This window comes from Bubalus bubalis, chromosome 12 (genome assembly GCF_019923935.1).
Source record: "Bubalus bubalis isolate 160015118507 breed Murrah chromosome 12, NDDB_SH_1, whole genome shotgun sequence".
Lineage (NCBI taxonomy): Eukaryota > Metazoa > Chordata > Mammalia > Artiodactyla > Bovidae > Bubalus > Bubalus bubalis.
This window is the reverse complement of record NC_059168.1, coordinates 101,648,617-101,670,720: the sequence shown is the minus strand read 5'-3', so window position 1 is coordinate 101,670,720 and position 22,104 is coordinate 101,648,617. Positions and strand designations below refer to the sequence as shown.

Here is a 22,104-nt window from a genome sequence, read left to right as displayed (position 1 = left end):
ATTTACATCCCAAAGTGGGGTGAGACCCGAGGGCACCCAGCCCCTGGCAGTCAATCCAGTGTGGAGCCCAGACCCAGCATGATGCCGGCCCCAGAGCTGTTGGTCAGGGGTTCTCGATCGTGCCTGGGGCGGGGATGGGGGTGTGCCTGTGGCCTGCTGGCTTCTCCTTCTGCTGCCACCTGCCTTTGCTAGCTCTAGATGCTCCAGCCGGAGGGGACAAGTCGAGGACCTGCAGTCCCTCCAACAGGCATCGTGAGCTTTCTGTGGGCTCAGGTAGAGGGGGCGCTGCCGCAGCTGATGAAGGGGCCCAAGGTTACCCAAGGCTCCATCTCTCATTCACCTCCTTTCCACCTTTTGCCTGACAACAGATTTCTGCTACAACTGAGGGGCAATGCCCAGGTCGTGTTTCATTTCATTTCCCTGGTTGACACTTGGAGTCGGACAAACAACTCAGGCAGCAGAAGGAACTGGAATGAGAGACTGAGGGGGTCCAAACAGTCCCAAAACCCCCAGGACAAACTGCTGTGAGAGAAGGGTGTCTGGTCTTTGAAGATGGGCCCAGGGCCCTTTAATAGGAGGGGGAAGCTCTGAAAGCCCCAGGCGTAGATCTGAGGGGCCCGTAAACTTGGATTTAATTCCTTCCTACCTATGAGACCTTGAGAGGTGAGGTGACGCGGGTCCCCGCGGACGGCCGGTCAGACTTTTAACAAGGCAGCATGGGACAGTGGCCAAGGCCCCAGAGACAGGTCCTGGCCTTGTCACTGCTGTGCAAACTTGGGTAAGTCTCTGCACCTCTCTGAGCCTCCCTCTCCTCATTTGCAGTATACCCGTCCCAGTGTTCTAGACAAACACAAATGCTACGCACAGTGCTTTGCAGGGTGCCCGGAGCACAGGGAGGTCTCGGGAAAGAGCAGACTAATCCTGCAACATGGGGCATGGAGAAAAAAACACTAGCAGGTGGTGAGACATGAGACACACGAGTGTGTCCCCAGCTCTTGGTTCCTGAAGCTCCCAGCTGAGGGCTGGGCCACACACACCCTGCTCCTGATGGTGGAAAGTGACCACCGAGGCTGACTTGGCCATTATCCCTAACATTCTGCCCACCAGCCTGCCTCCCGCCCTGGCCTGGCCCGCCTGCCACAAACATCCCCTTCTGGTCCACCTTCAATGGCGCTGCCACAGCGAGAACCACGGCTTGTGGGCGGGTCGGGGCAGGGCCTTTAGAAGCCCCAAGGCCTACGAGAGCCGACTCGGAGCAAGACTGGGTCATGGGAGGCTGCACCCAGGCAGAGAGCGCACCTTCACAGGCCAGAGAGCAAACTCTGACCTTAAGGCCACACCCGCCCTGAAGGTGCCGCTCAGGCACTTCTTGGGAGGCCAGCCACCACATGCTGCCACGGCAAAGACCCAGCACAGCCAAGAAAAAGAAAACTCGACAACAAACAAAAAACCCCAAAGGGCACAATCCAGAGAGTGAAAGATGATCTGTAGAGTGGGGGAAATATTAGCAAATCACACGCCTGATAAGGATTTAGTATCTGGAATATATTAAAAAACACATACAACTCAACAACCGAAAGACAGCCCAGTGAAAAACTGGGCAAAAAGACTTGAATATACATTTCTCCGAAGAAGATGCACAGACGGCCCATGAGAACATCATACCAGCATCATTAGTTAGCTGCTGCTGCTGCTGCTAAGTCGCTTCAGTCGTGTCTGACTCTTAGCGACCTCATGGACTGCAGTCTACCAGGCTCTTCCGTCCATGGGACTCTCCAGGCAAGAGTACTGGAGTGGAGAAACGCAAATCAAAACCCTAATGCAATACCAGTTCACACCGCCTGGGTTAGCCGTTATAATAAAAAAGAAAACTGGCAAGTAACAAGTGTTGGCAGGGACACAGAGAAATTGGACCCCTTGTAACAGTGCTGGTAAGAATGTAAAATAGTGCAAAACAGTGTAAAACTGTTCTGAAAAACAGTTTGGCAGTTGCTCAAAAATTTAAATCTAAAATTACCACGTGTGCCTGTGTTGGTCCCTCAGGCGTGTCCGACTCTTTGTGGCCCCGTGGACTGTAGCCCGCCAGACTCCTCTGTTTATGGAATTCTCCAGGCAAGAATACTAGAGTGGGTTGCTATTCCCTTCTCCAGGGGATCTTCCCAACCCAGGGATCAAACTCAGGTCTCCCACATGGCAGGCAGAGTCTTTACCATCTGAGCCACCAGGGAGGCCCAATATGACCCAGCAATTCCCCTCCTGGGTATAGCCCCAAGAGAAATGAAACCATATGTCCGCACAAACACTTGTACATAAATGTTCATAACAATATTACTCATAATAGCCAAAAAGTGGAAATAATCCACATGCCCATCAACTAATGAAGGCATAAACAGAATGTGGTCGAGCACACGATGGAACATTACTCAGCCAGAAAGCAGAACAAGGTAGTGGGATGCGCTATAATACAGATGAGGCTCCAGAGTAAGGTGCTGAGTGAAGGAAGCCAGATTAAAAGTCATACCTTGTCTGATTCCGTTTAAATGACGTGTCTGCAATGGGCAAATGCATGATATAGAAAGCAGACTACTGATTGCCAAGGGCTGGGGACAGAGGAATGGGGAGCGGCTGCTGATAGAGATGGGATTTCCTTTCAGAAAATGATGAAAATGTCTTGGAAATAGAGATGTTGGTTGTGCAACATTGTGAACACGCTAAATGCCACTGAACTGTATATTTAAAAACGGCTAAAAAGGCAGATTCTATGTTATATATATTTTACCCCAACTTTAAAAAAATTGATGGTTAATTTCAAGTTATGTGACTATCATTGCAATTTTTTTTAGTTAAAAAATATTTTTAAAGTGCCTTCATCACAAGAAAATAAAATTGTAACTGCGAGTATGTGGTGACAGACATAAACTAAACTTAGAGTGGTAATTCTTTCGTAATAGTTTTTTTGTTTTTTTGGCCACATGTGGGATCTTAGTTCCCCAACCAGGGATCAAACCCACGCCCCCTGCATGGGAAGGGCAGAGTCTTGACCACTGGACCACTAGGGAAGCCCTCTTTTGCAATACGTACCTGTATCAAATCATTCTGTTGTATACCTAAACCTAATACAACCTTCTATGTCAATTACACCTCAATAATTTTTTTAAAAAGAATTTAGAAGCCGACACGAAAGGGAAATGATGTGATGTACAATTATATCTTTAGCACTCAGCTTTGTTTTTCCTTGTTTTGATTTTCCTTTAATAGAATACTATAATAAAGGGATTTGAATTTGGAAATAAAAAATCCCAGTGCTGCGCTGAGCACAGGAAACGCATTCAGAGCCCCTCTATCTGCACTGGAGCCCCCCGTTTTGTCAGGTTTTGACCAAGTCTGAACTCCGGCATAGATTGTCCCCAAACTCTGAGAAGGCATCTACGATCACGCAGCGACGCTGGATGAAGTGGTTAACCTAGCCAAACCTCGTTGCACAGCTGGGGAAACCTGGCTAAGGGGCTGTCCTTGCCGCGAGGAGACTGGCGGGATCCGGCGCCGCCCAGCCCCCATGCTTCACTCTCTCTGCTCTGACACAGCACTCCCTGGCCCCTGTCGCCCTGCCAGCAGTTGGTGTGTGCTTGGGGAATCAGAAACGCATTTTCATATATTTAAGCAAATCTGCTGTGATGATTAATAAAAAAAAATTAGAACCTGCAAACCAAAGCTGAACAGAACCACGCATCGTCTGCTGTTGCGCACTTTCTCCAACACTCTGGTTCCCTCCAGGAAGGAGCCAGGCCTCCTCGTGGGCCCAGTGGGCCCTGGCCAGGCCTGAGGCAGGAGAGCCTGGGGTCTGGGCTGTGGGTCAGGAACACAGCCCGGACCCCCTTTCTGGGGTAGTGATGGCTGGCTGGTAAGGGGGAGGGGCTGCAGCTTGGCACCTGCTTCTTTGAGCCTGCCAAGCTCCATTCCAGCCCCAGGACTTGCGTGCCCTGTGGGCCTCCTCGGGTCTCTGCCTGCCCAGTGCTCCTTTCCTCCTCCCCTCCTCCCCCGACAGCCTTGGCCGGGCGGAGAAGGCTGAATCCCAGCCCCACCAACAGTGGGCCTTGGGAGCCTTGGTCTATTTCTCCATCCTGGGCACAATGACAGCCCAGCCCACAGCTGGGGAAACCTGGCTACGGGGCTGTCCTTGCGGGGGTCCAGCGCCGCCCAGCCCCCATCCTTCACTCTCTCTGCTCTGACACACTGCTCCCTGGCCCCGCCGCCCTGCCAGCAGTTGGTGTGTGTTCCACAGCACACTTACACACTGGGCTCCCGGGCTCCTCTTCTGTTAATGTCTACTTTTACTCCTTGTGTCTCTCAAGCTAAATTCTAGACCAGGGGTGAAAAAAAATCCCTTTTGGGGAACATTCACTTTTTGCCAGGCTCCCAGAGAGGGGCTTTCCATCCTGTCTCGTCTCACCCAGACAACCAGCCTTTGAGATTGTGTTTTGCGTCACCCCAGTTTTCAGATGAGAAAACCGAGGCTCAGAGCACGAAGGACTTATCCAAAGTCCCACAGCCCAGAAAGAGATGAGTACGAGCCCCCACTTGCCCTGTCCTGAACCTCAACTTCTCATCCACAGCTGGGGTCGCCTGCCTGTCCATCCATCCACCCCCTGCTTCGTCGTCACACGTGGAACTTGAGGCAGTTTGTGTTAAACATGCGTTGAAGCATAAAAGTCAGGGCCAGGGGATGTAGAGAGGCAGAAGAGCCTGGGGAAGGTGGGGTGCATAAACTGGAAAGTTCTCGAAGCTCTAAGTCTGACACTCTGGAACGATGTCTCCTCTAAGCCCTTTCCCTTCCCCTAGGCAGTCCAGAGGCTCCGCCCTCCACCCTCCTGGGGTGTCTGGACCCAAACTCCTTCCCTTGAAAAAGTAGGAGGCCAGGATCTCACCCACGGGGCCCTCGCAGGCAGGGCTGCCCCCTCCTCTCACTCGTCCGCCCCCAGGAAGGAGGCCTCACCAAGCAACAAGATGTCATGCATGGAACTATTCTTGTCCCAGGCTGGGACCTGCCTCGGGCGTTTCAAGAGACTGAGCGGCTTTAACTAAGGGCTGGGTGAAGCTCAGTTTCCAAAATCGCTTCCTGCTTAAGGACAGAGCTGTGCAGAGCTCCTGCTATCAGCTGACTGAAAACCTCACAGAACAGGGGCGCAAATGGGGCAGAAGTAGAGGCTTTGGGTGCCTCCTCTGTCCTCATCGAAACCCTAGTTCTTCCCATAAGACTCAGCCCTAATCTCTCCTCCTCCGAGAAGCCTTCCTGGACCACACTGTCCTTCCACTCACCCATCCATTGGTTCAGTAAATGCCTGCTGAGCAGTGACTGAACCAAAAGGGAGGGATGCAGAGACAAACAAGGCAGCCTTGCCTCCAGGAGCTCCCAGCCCAGGAGGGAGGCAAACATCAGGAGTAGAGTACTGAGCATGCATTGAGCATCCATATGTGCATTCTATCAATAGTCCTATTTAAGGAAATGAGACTCAGGTTAAGCCTCATGCCAAAGGTCACACAGCAGGGGACTCCAACCTCTACGTCTTTGCCTCTAGAGCCTGAGCTGTTAACTAGGAGGCCACATCTGTGAGCTTAGGTGACAAGGATGCAGCCAGATGAGGTCTTTTAACCCTCCTGGGCTAGGGAGTCAGGAAAAGCCTCCTGGAGAAGGTGGGTTCCAGCCTGAACCTGGAAAAAGGAGCCTGGGTTATCTAGGTAAGCACAAAAGAGTTAGACATGAAGGAAGCAAAGAAGACATTCCAGGTAGAGGAGGTGGGAAAACTTTGCGGGAAGCTGGAGCTGGGAGGGATGGGTGGGGCAGGGGGTTGGGGGAGGCGGGATGCGCCTTCATCCTTTGCAAGCTCCTTACACTAGGTGTCCATCTCACCCACTCAGTGTTAGTCGGGTACCACCCTGAACACCTGCCCTGTTTCTTTCATTGTCTACTTAGATTTGCAAGAGTTATCTCACTCCCGCCCCCCGCCCCCGACAGCTGCGCCTGTCATGAGGTCAGCCCTGGAAACGGGACAGGAGGGGTGAGATGTGGAGAAGGGCTGAGGCTGGAGAAGGGTGTTCCCCTGTTCTCCGTGGGTTTGGGGCCAGAACACAGTGGGAGAGGGGACCCAGGCCAGTGAGCTTGGTGCTGGTAAGCTGGTGAGCTCAGTGCCACTGGATGGAAACATTTGAAGAACACGTTCTGGCAGGAGGCGGGGCATCTGTGACCTTGATTGCACGTGGTGTTCAGTGTCACAGTGGGGAGGGGCTTGAGGTTTCCAGGACCCATCTGCCACCTGAGTTATCACCCCAGCAGACTCCCTGGGGGAGGGATGGGGGGCCACTGGCTCTTCATCTGGGTAAACTGAGGCACAGAGAAGGCAAAGCAGCTTCTGAGAAACACGTGTGCTTTGGGTTTTCCTGTATGTCAAGACCCTGGCGTCTCTGTGTGCTGAAGTTTCCTTAGATGAAATGTTTAACATTCACCTATTTCACCATGGAAAAGTCCAGATGCTCAAGACTGGATCAACAGCACTATCAAAGGCTCACACTAGAAGAGAACTGGCACTCTCTAAGCACTTGCTGATATACTGAGAGAACCACTTCCTTCTCCCAGCAAGCTGGAGAGATGGGCAAGGCAGCCATCATCACGTCCTGTTACCGGTGGGGAAACGGAGTCTCAGAGACTTGCCCCAGATCACTCAGCCCATAAGCAGCAAAGCCAGGATGCAAGCTCAGGTCTTTGGATTCCAAGCTTGAAGCTTTTGTCTGGATATCATAACACCTTTCTGGAACCTCCCACCAGGTCTCCAATATTCAGGAATCTGAGCTCCCAGCTTCATCCCTCACTCCGGATCCCCACTCCTCCTGCTGTCTGCCTTTCTCCTTCAGCAGTAGTGACACCCCCTTACTCTGCAAGGGTCCCATGGGAAGCACAGGTCTCTTGCCTGCTCATCATCAATAATAAGTATCACCTACCGTTGACGGATTATGTAGAGCAGTGTTCCTCAGAGCATACCCTGTGTGCATCTGAATTACCTGAATTTCCTGTTAAAATGCAGCTTCTGGCTCCGAGGGTCTGGGGGGGGCTGTTGCCCAGGACCCAGTATTTCTAACAAGGTGCACCTCGGGAGGTGAGTGGGCAGCCAGCTGCAGGGCCATTTTCAGCATCACCTGCCTGGTCTGTGCCCCCAGCCCTCTTTCCTCACCATCTCTCTCCTGAGGCTCAAGGCACAAGGACAAGGTCTCCCCCTTCCTTTCGTGGCTGTGCAGGTCGGTGGGCAACCTCTCTTTCAGAGCGCCGTGGGACTGCTCCCCATCCTCAAGGGGTCTTGCAAGAGGCCGAGAAGCCTTTGCCTCCTTCTCTCTGGCCCTGCAGACTCAGCAGGCTGGCCCCCTCTGGCCAGGCACTGGGAGTCAGAGGTGCGAGGCCGCCCGCCATCTCCCGCAGCCCTCATTGAAATTTCGCCCTTGCCCGAGAATCTTTGGTTGAGAGCTCAGCCCTATTAATTCTCATTGTGCATTTAGAGCCAATAGGTTTTTATTTATTCATTTATCTTGGTCTTCCTCCTCCCTCCCCTTCCTCACCGGGCTGGAATTTACAATTCAGGTCTCAGGTGGCCTTGCGGAAGGACAACGAGTCCAAGGCCTGGAGAGTCTGCACACTGAAGCCTGCGAGGGGTAGTCGTCCTCCCCCTCCCACCCCCCCCCCCCACCCCCTGGGCCCCTGGTGCACCCTCAGGACACTTCAGGGCTCACGCTCTGACCTGGATGGATGTTGCGACAGGCCCAGCACTCACTGCAGGAGGGATGCCAGGAAACAGGGACCCACTGGGCAATCCTGAGGCTAAAGTGGGGCTAAGGGCCGCCTGGGTACCACTAGGGCGCCCCCTGGTGGCTGGTTAAAACCACAGGCCAAGGCTAGAGGAATTAATGGCTACCTGAGCACATATCCAACCGCCTGTGCCCCTGAGCCCAGGATACAGGGCGGGACGTCCTCAAGGCTGGGGTGGGGCAAAGAAGAAAGGCCTGGACACCGCAGAGTGCATAAAAGCCGCAATAACAAGCAAACGACGGCTACCACACCGTGAGCACCTACTGTGTGGCGGGACTCACATGGCTGGGCTGTGTCCTTTCCCAGCGCTGTGACATGCCTTCAGCAGCAGCATCTCTACTTCACCGAAGCTCAGAGAGGGAAGGCTGGGCCACCTGGAGCATAAGCATAGGCCCTGCCTGGCTGCGCACAAGTTCCCGGCCTGCCCTCTAGACTGAGTGACCTTGGCGGGATTTAGCCACTTTCTAATCCCTAAAATGGGATTAGAACGGTCACTACCTTGGAGCATCCTAGAGATGATTTAATGAGACACACACAGAACCTCTTGCCTGGAGAATCCCAGGGACGGGGGAGCCTGGTGGGCTGCCGTCTCTGAGGTCGCACAGAGTCGGACACGACTGAAGCGACTTAGCAGCAGCAGCAGCACAGAACCTGCTCGGGGAAGCTGTGGTAAACAGCAGGGTGGGGGTTTGAATTTATCTGGATGTGACCTCTTCCTCCCTGCAGAAGCAGCCTGGGCGGTGTCCCCACACCCGTTGGCTGCATGTTTGTGATCAAAGGCAGAGGTGGATGGCAGCCCATCATGAAACATTTAAGTCCATCAGGTTGGTGTTGGGACACCGAGGACCCACCAAGCAGAGGAAGGTGGAGATGCTGTTTCTCCACCACCGCCCTCCTCACCATCTTCCCAGGAGAGGACAGAAAGGTGACAGAAGCCCCTTCCACAGCCCAGGGCTCCAGGACCCAGGTCGGGCGGCATCAGGACTGTGGTGGGGTGACCACCCCACTTTGGCAGCTGCGCTGGGCTCTCTGTGTGAGAATGGGGGCAGCCTTGGCCAGGAAAGGGCCTCGGACTTGCAGCTGATGGTCATTGCCACTCCTCAGGCCTTGACCAGAAGCTGGTCCAGTGATTTAAGATTTCACCACCCACCCCACGCCCCCGCCCCCGGCACATTAAAATTGCAATGAATATTTAAAAGAAGAAATACAGTCAAGACTCTAACACAAGAGGCAGCGGTTGACTCTGCTCTGGGAGTCGAATGGAAAAGTCCTCACATGAGCTGGGGCGGGCACTCAGCCTGAGATGTGGCTCAGAGCTGGGCTCCCCCAGTGCTGACCTTGGCCCTGACCTTCAGGGGCCAGCCCCTTGCCCATCCCTGAGCCAGCAAGGCCCTGGGGTCCTCAGTGCAGTGGGCCCATCCGGGCCCTGGCTCCTGGCCCTGTACTGCCTTCTCCTTTACTGTCCCCCTCTCTTCCCAGCTGGGGCCGGCCAGCCTGCCCACCACCCACAGTGACAGCCTCCTGACCTCTGACCACCCCAGTGGGAACCCCGCTTCCCAGGCTGACTGCTCTGGGATAGGATCCATGCACCCCATGGGACTGAGCCATCCTTAGGAGCCCGGTGGGGACACCCACTCAGTCCATCCATAAACCCATTGTGCTGGAGGCTCCCCCAGGACACATGGAGGCAGCAATCACCCAAGGATGACACGGAGACCTTCCTGTGGCTTCTGCAGCCTGGCTTCCCTGTCCAGCTTCCTGCCTGGCCCAGGGCCTGAAGGGCTCTGCCTAGTGGAAGGCATCTTTTGGGAGGCAGATCAGCTCAGTGACTCGGGAGCCAGACGCTTGCATCAGAGCTTTACCACTTCCTGGGCTGTGACTTTGGGCCTCAGTTTCTCCATCTGTACAATGGGAATGACGATAACTACCATCTAGGAGCACTTGCTCTGTGCCAGACCTTAGTCTGAGCATTTTATTTTATTTATTCGTTTTAAAATATATATTTATTTATTCGGCTGCATCAGGACTTGGTTGTGACATGTGGGGTCTTTCCTTGTGGCACATAGGCCCTCTAGTTGTGGCGCCCGGTCTCCAGAGTGCTCAGGCTTCGGTAGTTGCAGCACTCAGGCTCAGTTATTCCATGGCATGTGGGATCTTAGTTCCCTGACCAGCGATCGAACCCATGTCCCCTGCATAGCAAGGTGGAGTCTTAACCACTGGACCACCAGGGAGCATTTTAGGGTGAACTGAACTCGTTAGGGTGAGCTGAGTGTGTGCTGAGTGTGCACACTTTTGAGGACAGCAGCTCAGAGATGCCGCCGGTCCAGAGCTCACTCCCTGAAGCTCTGTGTGACGCAGAATCAACCCAGCTGAACTGAGTGAGGACTCCAAGGAATGACTCGTACTGAGCTTTCAAGCCCCACGCTCGGGGACTGGCATAAATGACCCCCACTCTTATTATTGTTGCTGTTAATGGAGTACCGATGTACCCCGTGGCTCTGACTCCGTCTTTAACTAGAGACTCAAGTGACACCACCTGAACGCCTCCCTTCCCCTGACTTAACCAGTTACTGTGGTCACCACACATCGTGATGGAATCGGAAAGGGTGCCGTCCCCACCAGCCACCCTGATCTGACCCCTTCCTTCCTCCCTTACGAATCCCCTCTGCACATCCACCAAACCTTCCCCCGCAAAGGGTGCTTGGCCTCTCTTCGCCTGGCAAATGGTTTGCTGGATTGGATTGGGTGGACCAGGAGGTGGCCCCCTGAAGGGATGAACAGGGGCAGGGCAGAGTGCAAGCTTGCAAATAGCACCTTGCTTGCTCGCCCAGATGCTGACTTCCTACAAGGGAGGCGGGGCTTATCTGCAAGGCTGGGCAACTGTGGCTATGGTGGTGGTTTGGTGGTTTTCCCAGAGGAGAGGATCCAGTGATCACCAGGCCAAGAATTTCCCCACCCTAAAGAACGGCGTCACGTGAACCCAGCATCCTCGGGGCACACTTTGCTCTGGCGCGTCTCCAAGGCGGGACAGAGACATTCCCGATCCTACAGGCGGGAAAGCCAGCCTGGCATCCGGGTCCTCCCGCTGTGCACGCCCACCCCAAGGGTCTGGCCCAGACCCCCACCCCCACCCACTTGGCCTGAGCAAAGGCCACAGCAGGGGGCCGACTTACGTGGGAGCAGAATCTTTCCGGGGGGTCTCCGCACGTGATGCCGGAGGGCTCCACCTTCACCTTGACATAGTCCTTCAGGCGCATCACCTTGGGCTGGCAGGCATAGAACTCCCAGGTGGGGCCTTCGTCCGTGGTCACCCAGGATTTGCAGATGTCGTAGTCCCCGGAGGCCAGGGCCAGGCAGTGCAGGAGGAAGGCCAGCAAGCGCAGCATGGTGGCGCGGTCCCCAGGGGCGCGGCCCGCAGGGGGCCTGGTGAGGCAGCGGCTGGCTCAGGCGGGGCACACAGCCTCAGCATGGAAAAGCCACATCTACCAGGCGACAGAGGCCAGATGTCCCAGGGACTCTGCCAGGTTGCAAACAGCGAGGAAACTTGGTTTTTCCAAGAGGCCGATATGGAAAACCCAGAGCCGGCGTTTCTCAGAGTGCTAATGGGCAAATCAAGAAGTTGCCCACAACTTGGCGTCCTCCTCACCTTGGCATCACCCCTATCCCAGAGGTGAATCTGATCAAATCAGGCAAACGCTCCAATTGTGACCGTGGATGGAAATGGGAGATGGAGACAGTCCGCAGGGATCTGGCATGAGGCCGGATCGGATTGCTTTTAATTTTTGTCCTTCCGATCAATCCAGCTCTTTAAAGGGCCCTTTCATGTGTGATGTGTGCTCAACACAACTGCACAACCACCCTCTGGCCTGCGTTGTAAAGATAAAACAAAATCAGGCAGCGTACCTGTGAGCTGCACACACGTTCCCCCTATGGGACTGGACTTGGCATTTTGGACCAGTGAGATTTCTTTTCATATGGGCTGAAAGTGACAACAATCACGCAGCTGGACTGCAGCACAAAAAAAAGCGACTGAGGTGTTAACTGGGGAGCAGCTTATTTGGGTCTGCTTTGGTGGGGACAGGCGCTAATGGGGCCAGCTGACCTTGGCTGGTAGCCATGGGCAACTTATCAGGAAGTTTCTGAGACTTCAGCTCCCAATCCATCCAGGTACCCGGGGTCTGGCTTGTCTTTCATTGTAGGGAGGGAGAAGAGAGAGCTCATTAGCAACAACACCTGCAACAAATTAAACAGAGAAAGAGGGGGATAAAGATGTAGAAGAACAAAAGCTCTCTGGCAAAACGTGCAAAACACGAAGCTGCATTAGCAAGGTCTCTGGAGAAAACTGGGTTATTGTCATTAATATCAGAGAAGCACATTTGGAGATGGGGTACATTATTCAAGAAGGCAATGTGCTTTCTCCTTATTTCTGGGGGTCAGCAGAAGTGTCCCTGTTTGGGGTCAGTGACTTTCTAAAACAGCCCCAGGAGCCGAGACTGAATGGGTGGCTTTAAAATACTGCAACTGACAAGTCAAAATGTCAAAACCGTTGAAGGCCGAGATGAGGCTGTAATTATAGGTGTCCATGAGGCTGTGTGGACAGGCTCAGATAAAGCATGGTCCACGCTTGGCCAAAAGTTACAAACCAGGTGCTAATAACGGTCTTCAAAATTCTGAAATGGCGAATTTAATTTTCAGCTGTTAGGAACTAGGGATGCTGAAGACTTTGACGGAAGTGATGATGGTGTGACATATTAGATTTTTCCGATCAAGGCCAAAATTTCGCAGTCATCCTTAGAGGGTATGTTTATAAACAGGTCACCATTATGATTATTGCTTTACTATTTTAAGCTACTTGTAATTATTTAAAAGCCCTAAATAGATATAACTAAGATGAATATTACATTGTGGAAAAAAAACATGACTCCAGTAATGTGATGTGTTCCCAGACATTGGATATATCACCAGGAGAATCTGGTCCCCCATTGAGGGATCCTGGCCAGAAATACTTAGCCAATAAATAGGGTAAAGGTTACTGCAATGAGTCACAGCACAGCCATGTGTGTTATTAATTCTGGTAATTATGTCTCTGATTGTTGCATCTACATTCCCAAACTATCGCACCATCCATGCTACCTTCACTGCTCACCCGACTCTTCAGCCATTGTATCTAGAAGGTCCTGAAGAGTCAACTACCTTTCCATGTTCCTCCATTCTCCATCCAGACACAAACACACTCCTGCCCAAATGACAAACCAGAGGGCTGGGGACACTGTCCAAATGGGGGCTGGCCGCTCAGCTCCTCCCCAGGCGGAGTCCCCAGACTAGGTCCCAGCGCTCCAGGCTGGGGGCATCATAAATCTGCGTTAAGGCAGCCCCTGCCCCTGTCTCTGGCTGAAGGGCTCTTGATGGAGATGAATGAGGAGCCAGGGAGACACATTTTCACATCTCACCTCTGGCTGTTTCGAAAGAAACGGTGTTACAGAGTCCTCCTGGCCTTGAATGTGCTCCTTGCTAGAAAACTCTCAGAAAGAATCCGCCTGGAGACTATTTTTACAACCTGAGAAAATGTAGTAAAAATAAAATAGCGCCGGCCGGCAAAGGTTTGGATGCCTCTGTCTGAGCTTCATGCTGCCCAGAAAACAGCACGTCCCTAATTAATTCTTCCAGCCGCGGGCTCCCAACTGTTCACTCCCAGGTGGGGCGCTCCTTATACGGGACATCAGGGCGCCAGGCTTCGCTGCTTCTGGGGAGGACCCACCCAGCCTGGGGCTTCCTTCATCTGCAGTGATGCTCCCAGCCTGAACGCTGCTGGACGAGGGGAGGCAGCGAGGCCCGGAGGCCAGGAGGCCCGCCAGATCCACGAGGCAGCACGCCTTGCAAATATATTAATTGCTTTGCAGTTCTGTTGGCTTAAATGCCATGCATTCCCTGGAAAACGGGGCGAGGGTCGGGGGCCAACAATGACAAAATCTGCCCGGGAGGGGGGCAATAAACGTGTTTACAACTAGTCAGTCAATTGGGCGTTGCTGGCACCAGAAGGGAATTGTGAGCTCAGCACGAGAATATTATTACAGTCGGTTTTTGCCAAAGAGGAAAAAACGGGAGGGGGAGAGACGCGAGAGTCTTCGGCACAGCGAGGCGGAAAGCGGAGAGAGAAGCCGGTATGGGAAATTTCAGGAGTAAGAGGTTGGGTCCCGGTAGATTGTTTTCTCCTTGGAAAATAAATCTTCACCTGATATTATTAAGAAACTGCAGCTCCCAGAAACAAATAGAATCAATGCGCTTTATTTTCTTTTAAGAGTCCTCAGGAACGGGAGCGGAGGGGGAGGGGCTAATAGCCAGGGTATTAAAACCCGAAAATTAGATTTTACCAGGATTTCTGAACTCAGATTTCTCTGTCTTATTGAATTAGCGCCTCTCGAGCTGGCTGGGCTCGAAGCAAGCTCCTCCCGAGTTGCCGGCTGGGCCCTCGCCTCCTGGGAAACTTGCCTGATGGGCGGGGAACCCCTAGAGGTGGTCCCTGGAGAGGGGGCGCTGGGGGTTTCTCCTGGGACCCAGCCCACACCCCAGTTTCTTTCTTCCTTCCCAGCGGGACAGCGGAAGACGGGGTGAAATCTACCTTCAGATGTGGTCTGGGTCACCTTCCAGTCCCACCCCACCCTCCCAACTCTAACCATCGCACCCCCCCCCCCCCCCTCACCCGCCAGCCCGGCAACCCCGGCCGGTCCCATGCGTGCACCCGCTCACTGCCGCCGCGCGAGCGTGCATCCCACTGCAGGCGGCCCGAGTGCCCCAGCCCCGGAACGGCAGCCTCCTCGGGCTCCGGGTGCCCACCTCCCCCCGCCGCATGCCCTCTCAGCTCCCAGGCAACCCCGAAAAGTTGAGCACGGAGGATGGGGGCGCGAGAAGGCATCCACTGGGAGTTTGGGGCTGCGGCACGGGGCTGCTTGTGGGGTGGGGGTCAGCTCCCCGCCGCGGACCCCAGGGGTTTAGAGTCCGCGCTTCGGGTGGGCTGCAGGCGTCGTGCCTCGCACGGCAACATTCCCGGGAAGCCCTCCGTCGCTTTTTGTCTTTCCGAAGTTGAGTGTAAGCCCCGGAACAATTAACAATCACACCTTTAATAAAGGCCGGGCGGGCACCGAGGGTGGCCCCCCCTCATTTGGCACCTCCTCCCTTAATTAGGGGACGCCGAGCAAAGCGCCCGGCAATTACTCTCATCCTTTTGCCCAGCGCCGCAGCCGGCAGGGACCCCGCCGCCGCCCCCCAGCCCCCAGGCAGGTAACTTACTCGGGACCCGGAGCCGGCGGTCCCCGCGAGCCCGCGGTCCTCTTCCCGCCTTCCCGCGGCCCCTGCTCCCACCGTCCGCGCGCCACCCAGCTCCAGGTTCCACTCCACACTGTCCCCGAGCCGGTCCGGGCGCATAATCCTCCCCATCAGCCCACCCCTCCCAGGCGCCGAAAGAAGTTTCTAGCGGCGGCCGGAACGCAAGAGTTTTTCTGTGCAACTCACACATTTTCCCAGTTTTCCGAGAGGGGAAGGGGATGGCAGGAATTGGGGTGGCTCTAGAGGGTGGCGACTCAATCAGGGTAGGGGAACGGCGCGAAGGAAGGGTTAATTTCCTTTCCACAAACACATCCAGGCATTCTCTTAACATCCACCCTCCCGCCCCACTCACTCGCACAAACGATGGGAAAAGACCCTGGTGGGGAAAAATCCAGCCCTGAAAGACAAGCTACTCCTTTAAGATGTTGCTACAAATGCACACTCACACACCCCTCTCCAAGCGACTCCGGTCCTCCTCTAGTAGCAGTCGCCACCAATAACTTTTGCATCCGAGCCTCGGCTGGGCTACTGTTAAGTGGCTCCCGGGCCCAGGGAAAGCCTGCTCGGTCACCGAAGCCCTTTAAAAATGAAAGCAGGCTGGCCAAGCTGCAGCATATCCACCCCCCAACCCCGCTCGCCTCCCGGGCTCTCCCCGCCCGCCTTACCCCGGCTCGGAGCGGCTTCCCGGAGCGGAGACCCCGGAGGCCGCCACCCTCCGGCGCTCTGCCTCCCCCGTCTGGCTGGCGCTGGGTGGGGGCGAAGGCCGAGGGCTGCGAGCCGCTGCTCCTTCCCCCGCCGCCTCTGTGGCTGTCAGATCGGGGCTGGGGAGCCCTCCGGCCCCCGGGGGGGCCGCCCGCAGCCGTCCCGGAGACGCGGGCCGGGGGTGGGGGCCGCCCGCGCCGCCCGCATCGCCCGCCGGGGGCCGAGCCGGAGGTCGCCGCTAACAAGTGCAAACTTTTGGGGCCCCCTGGGCGGCTCGGAGAGGACCCGCGCTCGGGCACCGGGCAGCCCCCGGCCCGGGTGGGCTTCGCGGCGGCTCGTCGGGGCGCCGGGGCATTCCCCCCCCCCCCGGGGCGCGGCGCGGGCCAGATGGCCGGGGCGCTTCACTGCCCCCCTGCACTCCGTTCCAAGTTAATGCTGAGGCTAAATCCTCTTGCCATCACTCACGATCACCATCGGGGCTTTTATCTCCCGGTCTGATCCGGGCTGCGTAACTTCCTCTGTGTGGCTTTAACACACCATCCCACCACGGAGCAGCGGTCTTCTTAAAGGTGCAGGAAGGAAATACTGCGAGACTCGGGGGACGCGCCACGGCCCGGGGAGGGGCGCGGCGAGCAGGGGCGTCCCGGCGGGCCCGCGGCCAGGGTGGCCCCAGCGAGGGGCCGCTGGAGCGAGCCTGCTCTGCGGGGGGCGGGGGTCGCAACCTATACATCGCCTCCAGGCCCGGGGGCCAGCGGGTCCCCGCACACAGAGCGCTTCTCAGCCAGCTCGGGCCATGCGCCGCGGGGCTGCGGCTTCCTTTCCCCAAACCTCGGGGGCCCAACCGAGTGCCAGCGCCCATGGGTGTGGGGGTGCCCCATCGGCCCCGGGGGAGGGGTCCAAGTGAGTCAGTCCGCCCCCCGCCGCCCCCCGCCCCCCAAACAAGCCCGGGGCTCAAGGCTGCTGCTCCGTCTCCCTCTGTGAAGTGCTGCCACCCAGAAGGCCCCAAGCAGTGGGTAAAGGGGTGGGTGGGTGGATTTGGGGAGACGGGGAGGGGGACCATCTGAGCGCACAAGCGGAGCCTGAATACCAGCTGACACGTCGCCGCCTCCACCCTGACGGGCCCTGCTTTTGACGGAGCCAAGCCAGCTCCGGAGGGAGTGCGGGGTAGGGGGCAGGAGCGGCCTCACTCCCTGGCGAGCCTGGGAGGAGGGCGTGGGAGGACTCCCGCAGGGGCCTAGGGCAGAGGCCCTAGGGATTGGCCGCACTGGGCAGCCCCCTGGGGCTCTTCAGCGCCTCCAGCCCCCCACCCCGGAGGTTTCCTTCCGGGCTGCCTCCCAGGCCTGTGGGGAGAGCTGTCTCCATCTTGCAGGGGCACCCGTGGCTTTCAGATGCTCCCGGGCGCGCTCCTGGTGGGTTCTCACTGCAGCTCAGGCAGCCGGCTCTGCCATTGGGATGCATCAGGAACAAAGAGCCCGAGGATGGAGAGAGAGAGAGCGAAGGAGGGACTGGGCCAAGGTCACGGAGGGTGTCAGGGATAAGAGCAAGGTGTGCCCCCGGGGGCCCCACCCACTGCCAGCCTTAACCCTTCCCTCCTCTGGGCTCCCCCCAAGCTGGCCGAGGGGGCTGTGCTGCTGAGTAATGTTTAGCCTGTTGTTGCAGAGTGGACATGGAATTCAAGACTGTCCTCTGCTTTAATAGTCATAATCATAATTTAACATTTATTGAGCACCTGCTTTATGCCAGGATCCATGCAAACCGCTTGGTGTGTCTTATCCACTGGTTCTTCCCCACAGACCTGGCACTTAACTCCTATTAGTCAAGTCCCAAGTTATATTAATAGATGAAGCTTAGAGATGAAGTAACTTGCCCAAGGTCACACAGCTGAGGGAGACGTTGGCCTGGGAAGCAGGGCTCTTGGGCTCCCCCGTGGGGTTCTGCTGCTACTCCCTGACTTGCTGGTTAACTTGGGGCATGTGCGAGGCACAGATTGCCTCCGGGCCTCAGTTTCCCCATCTGTGAAATGTGAATGGTGAGTCTTTTCCTTTTCCAAGGAGCAGACAAGGCCATCAAGGGCCTTCTCCCGAAAGTGCTCTCAAAGCCCTTCCACTGGAGAAGCAGCCCCCCCTCCCCCAAAGCTGTCCAGGAGAGCAGATGCTTGCCAGCCCCTTCTTACCTGCTCCCTGGGCCTTAAAGCGCCCAGCAGGAGGAAGCTCCGTGGAGGAGGACACATCTCAGCAATTTGATTTTTAAGCCTTTGGCCTGCAGGCAGCAGCAAAGGGCACACTGTGGGCCTCCCACCCAGGCAGGGTGAGTGACGACCGGGCCGGCCCTCAGCCTGCTGTCGCCCCCAGGCAGGGTCATCAATTCCTGGGAAACGCCCTGCTCCTCCATCATCCGAGTCTGGATGCTGTCAGGACAGCCAACGAGACTGGAGGAGGTTGCTTCTTATTCGCAATTCACCTAAACGCAGCGGAGGGGCCTGGGGTGTGCTCCTGTTATTTCCTGGATGGTTTAAGTGACCCATGTGCAAAGCTATATGCCACTAAAACGGTGTTTAAAATGTCTCTACAGCTTCCTCTCCCCAGCACCCCCTGCCTCTCCAGTGGGTTGATGCCGACGGACTTTTTGGGGGACCCATTCCCAAACCTGTCTTCTAGTCTCCCCTTTTTCCAGATCCTGGAAATTATGGAATCATAGAAAGAGTCAGAATGAAGGGCTTTTCTTGGCTCTGCCCCTACTCGCCATATGGCCTGGGGCCATCACCTCCGGCCTCAGTTTCTCCCTCTGCGAAATGAGGGGATTTGCCCCAGGAGGTGGTCCCCGGGCGATGATGCCACGCTGACAGCAGGCCATAGCAACCTCTGGGAGACAGCATCCCTTTCTAGTGACTCATAAAGTGCTTTTTTTCCAAGATGGGAAACAAATAGGATTCTAGCCATGTAGGGACCAGGTGGTCAAGGGATGTTCATTTTTAAATTTCATTAAGGTATCTTGTGACAAATGACCTTCCACCAGCAATGAAAAGAAGCTGAGCACCAGGGGCAGGAGAGGGTTAATGAATCTCTCCCGCACCGCACCCCCCATGATTGCTGGCTCCCCTCTCGCAGCAGCCTCTTTGTTGGTGGAGTTTTGGCTCTATTGCACAGTTTAAATTCAAATTGTGAATGTTGCATCTACTATTAAAAAACATCTGCAGAATAATGCATTTGATTTTATTCCACCTATGTTGTTTAAACAAAGGAGATATGTATACCGATATAGACAGACAGATAAATAGATAGGTATGTACATATACATGTATTTAAAATAAAGACACCAAAGTAGGAACAGGAGAGATGGAGAATGACATGCTTTATTACATATATATTCTTTCTGTGTTGTTTGACTCCTTCACAATGAGAAAATAGGCTTGGATGGGGTAAGACAAGTAACAGAAAATTATAAAGTCACACTCAGAAATGATCTCCCAGCTTTGCAATGCGCGGTAACAGATGAGGTTCAGCCCCTCTGGGGATTTCCAAGAGAAGGCAAACCCTGATGCACACAGACTACAGGACAGACAGATAAAACGAGCTCACACCACGGATTAAAGTCGTGTGAGCTCAAAAGCCACCCCCAACACGTTCTCACCCTTCACCTGATTCACTCCCTTCTCAGTTATGCCAGGCCAAGATTTCGATTTGTCCCCTTGACCTTGAGCAGTTGCAATGCGCTGGAAATAGGTGGTAAGATCCTGGGAACTAGCCCAGGACCATCTAGGGGTTTGGAGGCATTCCTGGGCCCCTGACTTCCACGGCCAAGGCGGGGCCAGGGGCAGGAGAGACCAAGACCCAAGGCCAGGGCATTCCCCAGGGGAGCACCTCCAGGCAGCGGCAGAGGCTGTTAAGAAGCACCCCGACTCTTCCTGGCCAGTTCTCAGCTCTAATCTCCAGACCATACTCCCATTAATTATTATTACTGTATTAATCATACATGTGATTAATTCAGTAATGGTGATTCATAATTGATTGCATTTTATATGGTGCCTTTCATCCACGCTTCTCCCAAGATGTGCGCTGCCTACAACAAGAGACATATAAAGCAAAACGTGTTCTTAGCTCGCCTGCATTTTGTTGGATAAACTTCTCTTTGCAGAGGCAGGGGGCTGAGGGTTTGGGGGCAGACTGAGCTCACCAGCCTCAGCTCTGTGCCTGTCTCCAGCTCAGGCAGCGCCTCACCCAGCTGGGGACTCTGCTTCATCCTGCCTTGCCTCATGGTGGCCACGCCCCAGGAACCCTGCCAACCCCACTCCTTTGGCTGTAAGTCTGCCTAGGATCCGGCTGCAAGGCAAGGCCAGCCTGGGCTCCGCAGGGAGCTGGTACCCTCAGTGGCACTGACAAGGGTTCTAGAGCTTGACTCTTTGGGTGGGGGTCTTCCCTCTCCTGTTAATTAGCTGTGTGACCTTGAATAAGTTACTGCCCTACTGCCTCAGTTGACCCAAATGAAAAATGGCGTTAATTAAAATTTCTCTCTTCCTGGGGTTATTGTAAAATTTACATACAATAGACACTACCATGAGTAAAATAGATAGCCAATGGGATTTCACTGTATGACTCAGGGAACTCAAACCGGGGGTCTGTCACCACCTAGAGGGGTGGGAAGGAGATGGGAGGGAGGTTAAAGAGGGAAGGGACACATGTATATCTATGGCTGAGGCCAGCACAATATTGTGGAGCAATTTTCCTTCAATTAAAATTGAGTTTTGTTTGAGAAGATATTCCATGCAGTGATACATATACAGCACTTCAAATCTGGCACATAGTATGTGCTCAATAAATGTGAGTAGTGGGAGTCACGGGCCTGGTTCTAGCAGCAGCTGCTCTGTGACTAGGCTAATCTCTTCCCCTCTCTAGGCCTCAGTTTTCTCAGCTGTAAAATGGGCTGACTTTGAGGGTTCCTTTCGGATCTTAGACGAGCACTTGGAATAGTCACGGTTGGGGTTTGGAGCTTCAAAATCAAGCTGCCCTGGGCTCCCACTCTCACCATTCTCCAGTTGTGTGACCTTGGGCAAAGGACTCCCCTTGCCCAGGCTCAGCTGCCACCTCTGGAAAATGGGGATCATAATAGCATCTGGTGCCTGGTCTTGATGTGAGGGTTTAATGAGCTACTGCTTGAAGCCTGTTTGGCTTCTAGAAAGGGCTTAACACAGAGTGGCTCCGGCATTGCACAGCAGGCCTGGTGCACAGCACTTATGGATACTCTCACACGTCTGCTATGCCCCTACCCCGGGAAAGATGCTCTTGTCTGCCCCACTGTTCTGAAGAGAATGGAGATGGAGGCGTCTGTCCTGGGGGAGTCAGTTAGGGGTTAAGGCAGGGGCAGTATTTGAACCCAGGCCTCATGGCTGCACTCACCGGGGTCTGCGCTCTGTCCTGAGCTGACTCTCCCAGGGTGGTTTTCGTCCCAGTGGTTCTGGTAGGGAGCTGGTGTTGCAGACCCCACTTGTTAGCAGAAGACCTGGGGACCAGAGAGGTTCGGTGACTTCTCCAGGGCACACAGCAAGCGAGAAACGGGAGATCAGAACTGGCTTTGTTGAATGGATGTGGGGCCAGCACTGGGATGCCCACCTTGGCCTGTGGCGTCTCCCCTACCCCACCCCCTGAAGCCTGGCTGGGTGCCCTTCCCTCTCCATGTGGATGGTCCCGTTCTTGAGCCCCAGGCAGCCTGGCACGAGAGGGCTCAGCCCAGGAGGAGGAGCCCGGCTCCTCCCAGCAAAGCTGCTTGGCTCCTACGGGAGGGGTGGCTGCTGCAAAGAAGAAACCCAACCACCCCCCGTCTTTTGGGGGGCGCAGACCGCCAGGGTTTCAGCCTGGTGGGTCCCCACGGTGTTCCCTGCAGACAGCCGGCCTTTGGTCCACAGGCCCCACGGGCAGAACTATCTGCTGCCCCTGAGTGGCTGGGAGATGGGCGTGCAGAGGAGCACTGGCTTCCCTCTGTCAGTGGGGCAGGCCACTGTGCTGACCCTGCCAGCACAGATCTCAGGGCACACCTCCCCGCAGGGCACCTACCGTGTGACAGCACCCCGCAAATCTGATAGATTATCCGTGTCACAGGCATCAAGCTGCCTGTGCAGCCCAGCAGTTTCAGTCGTGTCCGACTCTTTGCTTCCCCATGGACTGTAGCCCACCAGGCCCCTCTGTCCACAGAAATCTCCAGGCAAGAATACTGGAGTGGGTTGCCATGCCCTCCTC

General features: G+C 55.2%; 1 protein-coding gene across 4 annotated transcripts in view; it reads right to left on the bottom strand.

Annotated features, from left to right (window-relative positions):
- The window catches only part of NTNG2 (netrin G2), a 72,027-nt gene extending 55,151 nt beyond the window's left edge, over window positions 1-16,876 (bottom strand). Inside the window, exons 1-3 of one of the 4 annotated variants that reach the window (XM_044926481.2) lie at window positions 15,838-16,876; window positions 13,300-13,406; window positions 11,023-12,082 (exon numbers count right to left, since the gene is read on the bottom strand). In XM_044926481.2, coding sequence (XP_044782416.2) covers window positions 11,023-11,235 — 213 coding nt within the window. In that variant the 5' untranslated portion in view covers window positions 11,236-12,082; window positions 13,300-13,406; window positions 15,838-16,876. The remainder of the gene's footprint in view (window positions 1-11,022; window positions 12,083-13,299; window positions 13,407-15,837) is intronic. The other 3 variants (XM_025261922.3, XM_025261921.3, XM_006052141.4) reach the window with 3 other exon arrangements.
- Between the last annotated feature and the right edge of the window lie 5,228 nt (window positions 16,877-22,104).